A 9,641-nucleotide genomic window follows, 5' to 3' on the forward strand; every position below is an offset into this window, starting at 1 on the left:
TTAATCAAATAACTATTCAAAACTGTAAAGTTGTCACTGAAGACGAGGTTTATAGTGCTGTTGGAGAAGACTTTCTTTTTTGTGTGATGGATTCACCAGTGGTGGGCTTGCTATACCCCATTTCTTATAAACAACAGGAGCCTTAGGTACTTTTATTATATACTAGAGGCTCGGTGCACAAAAATTTGTGCACTTGGGGGGTGTGGGGGGTCCCTCAGCCCAGCCTGTGCCCTCTCGCAGTCTGGGACCCTTCAGGAGATAACGACCTGCTGGCTTAGGCCTACTCCCAGGTGACAGAGGGCAGGCCTAATCCCTAGGTGCAGCCCCTGGTTGGGCTCAGAGCAGGGCAGATTGGGAGGTTGCGATGCCACCCTCAGTCACACTCAGGGTAGGGCCGATTGGGGGGTTGGGGCACCGCCTCCTGTAACACTCAAGGCAGGGTCGATGGGGAGGTTGCAGCGCCACCCCCTGTCATGTACAGAGCAGGGCCGATCAGGGGGTTGGGGCGCTGCCCCCGTCATGCACAGAGGAGGGTCAATCAGGGGTTGGGGAGCTCCCCCCTGTCACGCACAGAGCAGGACCCATCAGGGGGTTGAGGAGCTCCCCCTTGTCACTCACAGAGTAGGGCCGATAGGGGAGTTGGGGCACCGCCCCCTGTCACACACAGAGCAGGGCAGATCAGGGGGTTGGGGTGCCGCCACTCTCACACTCAGGGCAGGGCCAATGGGGAGGTTATGGCTCTACCCCAGCCGTGGGCAAACTATGGCCCACGGGCCGGATCCGGCCCGTTTGAAATGAATAAAACTAAAAAAAAAAAAAGACCATGCCCTTTTATGTAATGATGTTTATTTTGAATTTATATTAGTTCACACAAACACTCCATTCATGCTTTTGTTCCGGCCCTCCGGTCCAGTTTAAGAACCCATTGTGGCCCTCGAGTCAAAAAGATTGCCCACCCCTGCTCTACCCCGTCACACACAGAGCAGGGCCCGTCGGGGGGGGGGAGGATGGGGCGCTGCACCCTGTCACACACAGAGCCGCAGGGCGATCAGGGGGTTGGGGAGCTCCCCCCATCAGGCACAGAGCAGGGCCGATCAGGGGGTTGGGGCACCTTCCCCTGTCAGGAACAGAGCAGGGCCGATAGGGAGGTTGTGGCCCCGCCCCCTGTCACACCCAGAGCCACAGGGCAATCAGGGGGTTTGGGCGCTGCCCCCTGTCATGCTGATCCTGGTGCCGTGAGGCCTCGCGTTCCACTGATCCCTGTGCTGGGAGGCATATTACTCTTTTACTATATAGAATAGAGGCCTGGTGCACGGGTGGGGGCCGGCTGGTTTGCCCTGAAGGGTGTCCTGGATCAGGGTGGGGGTCCCCACTGGGGTGCCTGGCCAGCCTGGATGAGGGGATGATGGCTGTTTGCAGCTGGTCACACACCCTTCAGGGTGGGGGTCCCCACTGGGGTGCCTGGCAGGTCTGGGTGAGGGGCTGAGGGCTGTTTTCAGGCTGACTGAAGCTCCCAACTGCTCCTTTTTTTCTTTTTCTTTTTTATTCTGGGCCAGCTTTAGCTCTGGCTCCAGCTCTGAGGCCTCTGCTGCTGAAAGAAGGTATCTGGTTTGTTTAGGTTCTATAATGGAAATAATATATAACTCCAGCTCTGAGATCCCAGCTCGCTGAAAGCTGGTTTCTGGGGTTTTGTTTAGCTTCTATATTTGTTATAATGTTTCTTAAACTGCAGGCTCATAGGCCGGCAAGGCAGGCGGGGAACATTGGTTTCCTCCGTCACTGAAGCAAGGAAGCCTCATGTAGTTTCAAGCTGCCTGGCTGCCAGCCGCCATCTTGGCTGGCAGTTAATTTGCATTTCTTGCTGATTAGCCAATGGGAAGGGTAGCGGTTGTACGCCAATTACCATGTTTCTCTTTTATTAGATAGAATTCCAACTAAGAAAAAGATTAATCATGTAGTTTGTAAGTGGGTTGCTGGATTGCATTAATGTTTAAGCACACACACATACATGTATGTATATATATATATATATATATATATATATAAATATATATAAATTTTGTATATATATATTTTTAACTAAAATAGTTTCCTGATTATAAAAGTAATGTGAATTTTTAAAATTATTCAAAGTATAAGAAAAAATTTAAAATTTCCCGGAAATAATCAGTGATATATATCTATATCTATTTATATATACATATATATTTCCAGCCTTTTTTCTATATATACACATATTTAAATGTATAATTTGGGTCACATTGCAGAAATAATTTACACTTTGTTTTAAAATTTTTCTTTGAATTACAGCATTTTTCATGTCAAATGATGTTTAAAAAGAAAAATTATTTCCTGCATTATATTTTATCTAATTATTCTTTTACTATATACTAATAATATATCCCATTTTGCTACCACAAATTATATTGTGAAATACAAATATCTATAATTTATGACAATTTTCTTAGGCTAGATTTTGAGAAGGAAAAAAACAGTCAAAGGGATAAACTTTTAAAGTTTGTAATATGGATATACCACATTTTGTTTACCCATTCATCAGTTGATGAGTATTTGGGTTGTTTCTGGTTTGAGGCTCTTATGAATAATGCCGCTATGAACATTGTGTACAAGTTTTTTTGTGTGAACATGTTTCCATTTCTTTTGTGTATGTACCTAGAAGTGGAACTTCTGGGCCATCTGGTGACTCTCATTTTCCAATGTGGCCCCGCTATTTTACATTTCCACCAGCAATGTGCAAGGGGTCCAATTTTTAAACATTCTCATGAGTGTTTTTTATTTTATTTTATTTTTTAATATTTAATTTCTTTATTGGTTAAGGAATTACAAATGTGTCCTCATCCCCCTATTAACCCCCAACCTCCCCCCCCCCCCCTCATGTTCTCATCCCCTTGTTGTCCATGTCCATTGGTTTGGCTTATATGCATGCATACAAGTCCTTTGGTTGGTCTCTCCCCCTTACCCCCGCCCTCCCCTACTTTCCCTCTGGGGATTGATAGTCTGATTGCTGTTTCTCAGTCTTTGGTTCTGTCCCTGTTCATCAGTCTATGTTGTTCTCTATAATCCACAAATGAGTGAGATCATGTGGTATTTATCTTTCTCTGGCTAATTTCACTTAGCATAATGCTCTCCAGTTCCATCCATGCTGTTGCAAATGGCAAGAGTTCCTTCTTTTTTTACCACAGCGTAGTATTCCATTATGTTCCATTATGTAGATGTACCACAGTTTTTTTATTTTGACTGCATTCCTGTGAAATGTCTGCCCCCCCCCCCACCCCCCCCCCGCCCCCCCCGCATATCCCTGGAGGTATATCCCTACAGAAAGCAGATTAGTGACTGCCTGGGGCTAGGGTGGGAGGACAGGGAGGGGGCACTGGGAAAGGGAGGAGACTGTTAATGCGTATGGGTTTAAAGTCCTACAATTGGCTCCTTTCTGAGGGGCCATGGCTAGGCCTTGGGGGGCATGGCTGGACTCTAGAGCAGACCGAGCCAGCTTATAACCCTGCTGAGGCCCTGTGGCCCACGCTGTGGGGGCTGTTACACGTGGAAGCATGGAGGAGTGCGCTTGCCTCTGCAGCTTGGGCTCTTCACGGGGATGTCGGTGTCGCCAGGAGTGCCAGGGCCCAGCTGAGAAGGCAGCAGCCGATGGCAAGCCGGCCCGGCAGAAAAGCATCTCGAGGCAGATGTGGCAGCGCGGTGCTGTCCGGGGAGTGGAGGAATTGCGAGCCCCATGCCACCCCCTCACTGCTCCCTGCAGGACCCGCCGGTGGAGATGCTGGTGGAGATCTTCGCCTTGCTCCCCGGGACTGACCTGCCCAGCCTGGCCCAGGCCTGCACCAAATTCCACCACATCCTGCACATTGACAGCATCTGGAGACGGCTGCAGGGAGGAGTATGGCATTCATGAAAACTTGCAGAACTTGGAGATGATCAGTATGTCTTATCGAGAAGTCTATGCGAAGATGTTCCCATACAGAAACATTTTGGGTTTGTGGCAGCTAGATGATAGCTATAGAGGACTGCTGAATGTAATGGTGGATGGCTTATGCATTACTGGTTGGACGTACAGGCCTTCCCTTAACACCCATGTGTATGGCCCAATGCAATTCGAGCCCTCGTTTAGAATTCGCCTGACGGAGAGGAAATCAGCCACGGTGGAGTACATGGACAACTTCTACAGCTTTTCCCACAGCCGCCACATGCAGATTCAGAAGGACAGGTTCAGCATCCAATGGATCAAGAGAGACCACCGAAAGGATTCACCAAGGCGGCTTAGGGGAGAACGGGGGGCTGGTGCTGTTGGAGGAGGACAGACGGCTGTATGACTGGCTGACCTACCGCTGCATGGTGCTGGTGCAGGAGCACAGCCAGCTGTATGACTGTTGGACCTACCGCCGTGTCTACCTCCCGCCGAGCCACACGGACGACCTCATCAGGCCAGGCCTCTTCCACGGCAAATACGATACCATCGGCCTAAGTATTGCCATGCTCAGCTTCCATGTGAAGTATGCTAGGGTCACGAAGATCATGGGAGACTCCATCGGGACGTTAGAGATCCATCTCATGCGCCGCATCCAGCTGCTAAATGGCAAGATCTTACGCAACTTCAAGCAGCTCTCCCGCGTGGTCCAGGAGATTGACGAGCAGGTGATCCGGGAGCAGCAGCAGCAGCAAGAAGACGTGCCGGGAGCCGGTCCATGCTTGCTGTTTCAAGGGACCTGGCATATATGGCATACTGTTCTTAATGTTTGCTCACCTTCTTGGCACTATGTGTTTTAACCAAGGTCACCTCTCTGAGAAAGGTTGTTTCCCCAGGTAGGGATTTTCCCCTGAAGTTAGGGAGGGAATAAAACCTCTTAACTAAGTGCCAGGTGGGTAATTAATCACTTTAACTACGAACAATCATGCTTAAGCTACATAATCTTTACTCCCTGGAATGGAGATAAGAAACGCCCTAACCTTTGAAATAGAGATTGATAGGATTGGAATCAACTGGTATAAATACAGATGTAAGAAGACAGAACGAGGAGAGACGGAACCTAGGCACAGAACCTACACAGAACGTTCTCTAGAGACAGAAGAACTTCGCTGGAGAGAACATGGCAAAAGATCCTGGACAGAAACTGGCCTCAGAACCTAGAGACAGAACCTAGCGAGAGAACATGGCAAAAGATCCTGGACTGAACCTGACTACAGAAATTGGCAAGAGAACCTGACTAGAACCTGGTATCTGAACCTGGCTGGAGAACCTAGCGAGGGAACTTGGCTACTGAACCTGGCTGGAGAACCTGGACAGAACCTGGCTGGAGATCCTAAGCAGAACTTTGCTGGAGATCCAGACCAGAACTTGGCTGGAGATCCTGGCTAGAGATCCTGGCTAGGCTTCTGATCAACTGAACGCTGTCTCTGTGTCATTCCTTCTTCGCCGACTCCATCTACGCCTTTGGGAACCCCTGGACCCGCTGGGGTTGGACCCCGGCAAAGACGGGACTGAGGAAAGCGAGGGCCATGGCTGGCAGAGCCCTGCCCAGCCCAGCGTCGGGGAGTCCGGGGCTGCAGCTTCGGAGGAGCAGCCTGTTCTGTTTGTTCTGCCTGTGGGCGTGCGCTCAAGACTCCAGAACTACCCCCGAACCTGCAGGATGTGTTTCTATGGGGTTTACATTGGTACCTTAGATCCCTTCACCTACCCCAGGCGCCTCCCTGGAGTCTTCATCCTGTTCGATGAGAACCACTTGGGGTTCATCGGTCTGGAGACTAAATACTTCATCCTGTTTGGCAGAGTCCAGAACACCTTCCAGAAAGTGGAGGCACCATCTCCGCAGGCCTTCCTGGAGATGCTCTCGAACATTCAGTCCGGACCCTCTTGGAGGAGCAGCTTGTGTGCAGGGCTGCATATCTTTCGCTTTTGCTAGACGGGTTATGCTGTACTCTCTGTTCCTAAAACACATATATAGGAAGGTACTGATACTATACTGTATCGGGAACTAAGGTTTTGTAACTTTGTGGTTTTTGCAAATAAAAATGCTGTAATTCCCGTAGTCTGGGCTGCAGTTCAGCCTTTGCTTCGGCAGGGTGCTGTAACTGTAGTCGCTGTCCAGCTTAATAAAGGCTCCTAAATCTAAAAAAAAAAAAAATAAAATAAAAATAAAGTTTGTAATATGTACTGAAAAATTGCTTTCCAGAGAGATAATATGAATCTAGCTTCCATTCGCAAACTATGAGAGCAATTGTCTTACTAGTTATACTTGTCAAGACTGAATGTGATCATTAAAAATATATATATATATATTTTTATTGATTTCCGAGAGGAAGGGGGAGGGAGTGAGAGATTGAAACATCACTGATGAGAGACAATCATTGATTGGCTACCTTTTGCATGCCCCACACTGGGGATCAAGCCCACAACAGGACATGTGCCCTGACAAGGAATTGAACCTTGACCTCTTGGTTCATAGGTCGACGCTCAACCACTGAGCCATGCTGGCTGGGCTGAACGTGATCATTCTTTTTTTTTTTAAATTTTAATATATTTTATTGATTCTTTACAGAGAGGAAGGGAGAGGGACAGAGAGTTAGAAATACCATTGAGAGAGAAACATCGACCAGCTGCCTCCTGCACACCCCCCACTGGGGATGTGCCTGCAACCAAGGTACATGCCCTTGACCGGAATCGAACCTGGGACCTTTCAGTCCGCAGGCCGACGCTCTATCCACTGAGCCAAACCGGTTTGGCAATCATTCTTAATTAAGTAGTTGAAAATATTATCTTCTCTTAATTTGCTATTTTGGTCTACTAATGGAATTATTTTTTTCCTGTGTGTGTTTATTAGCCATCTGTATTTCTTTGCTCATTATTTTTTCTGAATGAAAGACTATTTTTTTTCCCAAAAAATCTTTATTGTTGAAAGTATTACATATGTTCCTTTTTTCTCCCATTGACTTTTCCCAGCCCACACCCACCCCACACCCCAGGCCTTCACCATCCCATTGTCTGTGTCCATAGGTTATGTATATATGCATACAAGTTCTTTGGTTGATCTCTTTCCACCCACTCACCCTCCCCCACCTTGTCCTTTAAGATTCTACAGTCTGTTCCAAGTTTCTATGTCTCTGGATCATTATTGTTCATCAGTTTATTTTGCTCATTAAATTCCACATAAGAGTGAGATCATGTGATACTTGCTTTTCTCTGACTGGTGTATTTTGCTTAGCATAATACTCTCCAGGTCCCTCCATGCTGACTCAAAGAGTAAGAGATCCTTTTTCACAACTGCATAGTATTCCATGATGTAAGTGTACCACCGCTTTATTATCCACTCATTTAATATTTTTATCCATTCATCTACTTTTTATCCACTTGGGCTGCTTCCAGATCTTAAGTATTGTAAATTGCAATGCTATGAACATAGGGGTGCATATATTCTTTCTGGTTGGTGTTTTGGGTTTCTTAGGATATAAAACCAGAAGTGGGATCACTGGGTAAAATGGGAGTTCCATTTTTCATTTTTTGAGGAAACTCCATAATGTTTTCCATAGTGGCTGCACCAGTCTGCATTCCCACCAGCTATGTACAAGGGCTCCATTTTCTTCACATCCTTATCATTTGTAGATTTGTTGATGGTAGCCATTCTGACAGGTGTGAGGTGATACCTCATTGTTGTTTTAATTTTCATCTCTCTGATGATCAATGACTTTGAGTATTTTTTTTTTCATATGTCTCTTGGCCATTTGTATGTCCACTTTGGAGAAGTGTCTATTTAAGTCCTTTACCCCTTTTAAAAAATTGAATTGTCTTCCTTTTTGTTAAATTGTATGAGTTTTGGGTATTAAACCTTTATCAGATGTATCATTTTCAAATATGTTCTCCTATACAGTGGACTCCCTTTTAATTTTGTTGATGGTTTCTTTTTGCTGTGCAGAAGCTTTGTATTTTTGATGTAGCCCCATTTGTTTATCTTTCTTTGTTTCCCCTGCCTTGGGGGATTAATCAGCAAACATACTGCTACAAGAGATGTCTGAGATTTTGCTGCCTATGCATTTTCTAAGATTTTTATGGTTTCAGAACTTACATTTAAGTCTTTCATTAATTTTGAGTTTATTCTTGTCCATGGTGTAAGTTGGTGGTCTATTTATTGAAGAAACTGTCTTGACTCCATTGTGTGCTCTTGCTCACTTTGTCAAATACTAATTGAGTGTAATGCCTTGAGTTAATTCTTGGGATCTCTGTTCAGTTCCATTGATCTGTATGTCTATTCTTGTGTCAGTACAAAGCTGTTTTGAGTACAGTGGCCTTGTATCTGGTATTCTGATCCCTTGAACTTTATTCTTTGTTCTCAAGATTCCTGTGGCTATTTGAGGTATTTTTGTTTGTTTGTTCCATATACATTTTTGGAATATTTGTTCTAGATCTGTGAAATATGTTGTTGGTATTTTAATGGGGGTTACATTAAATCTACAGATTGTTTTGGGTAGTATGGACATTTTAATGATGTTAATTCATGAAACAGTATATTCTTCCCCTTGTTCATATATTCCTCTGTTTTTTCAATATCCTGTAGTTTTCTGAGTATAAATATTTTACCTCCTTGGTTAATTTTATCCCTAAGTATCTTATTTTTTCTTGTTGCAATGGTTAATGGTATTGTTTGTTTAGTTTCTCTTTCTGAGAATTCATTATTGGTGTATAAAAATGCTATTGATTGCTGGATTTTAATTTTGTATCCAACATTGCCAAACTCATTTATTAAATCTAGTAGTTTTCTAGTGGAGTCTTTAGGATTTTCTATGTATAATATCTTGTCATCTGCAAATAATAGTAGTATTACTCTCTCCTTTCCAATTGGATGCCTTTTGTTTCTTGTCTGATTGCTGTGGCTAGCACTTCCAGTACTATGTTGAATAAGAGTAGTGAAAATGGACATCCCTGTCTTGTTTCTGTTCTAAGGAGAAATGGTTTCAGTTTTTGCCCATTGAATATGATGTTGGCTGTAGGTCTGTAATATATGGACTTTATTATGTTGAGGTATGATCACTTTGCTGAGAGTTTTTATCAAAATAGTGTGTTATATTTTGTGGAATTTTTTTTCTGCATCTATTGATATGATCATGTAATTTTTGTCTTCCAATTTGTTATTGTGATGTATCACATTTATTGATTTGCAAATATTGTACCAGCCTTGCATCCCTAGAATAAATCCCACTTGATCATGGCGTATGATCTTTTTAATATATTGCTGGATCTGATTTGCTAATATTTTGTTGAGGATTTTAGCATCTCTGTTCATCAGGGATATTGGCCTGTACTTCTCTTTCTTTGTAGTGCCTATATCTCATCTTGGAATTAAGATAATGCTGGCTGCTGGGGTCCAACCCCAGCAGGTCCAGGGGTTCCCAAAGGTGTAGACGGAGTCGGTGAAGAAGGAATGACACGAAGACAGCATTCAGTTGATCAGCAGCCTAGCCAGGATCTCCAGCCAAGTTCTGGTCTGGATCTCCAGCCAAGTTCTGTTCAGGATCTCCAGTGAAGTTCTGGTTAGGATCTCCAGCCAGGTTCTGTGTCCATGTTCTCTTGCTAGGTTCTCCAGCCAGGTTCTCCAGGTTCTCCAGCCAGGTTCTGTAGCCAT

General features: G+C 44.8%; 1 protein-coding gene across 1 annotated transcript; it reads left to right on the forward strand.

Moving 5' to 3' along the window:
* Nucleotides 1-3,569: 3,569 nt before the first annotated feature.
* On the forward strand, nt 3,570-5,930 carry LOC118650477 (F-box only protein 31-like). The gene is given in 5 exon segments (XM_036298919.1): nt 3,570-3,672; nt 3,675-3,897; nt 3,899-4,177; nt 4,224-4,688; nt 5,711-5,930. Coding segments are annotated over 5 exon segments (1,290 nt in total).
* Nucleotides 5,931-9,641: the final 3,711 nt, after the last annotated feature.

Source organism: Myotis myotis, unplaced genomic scaffold (assembly GCF_014108235.1).
Source record: "Myotis myotis isolate mMyoMyo1 unplaced genomic scaffold, mMyoMyo1.p scaffold_m19_p_3, whole genome shotgun sequence".
Lineage (NCBI taxonomy): Eukaryota > Metazoa > Chordata > Mammalia > Chiroptera > Vespertilionidae > Myotis > Myotis myotis.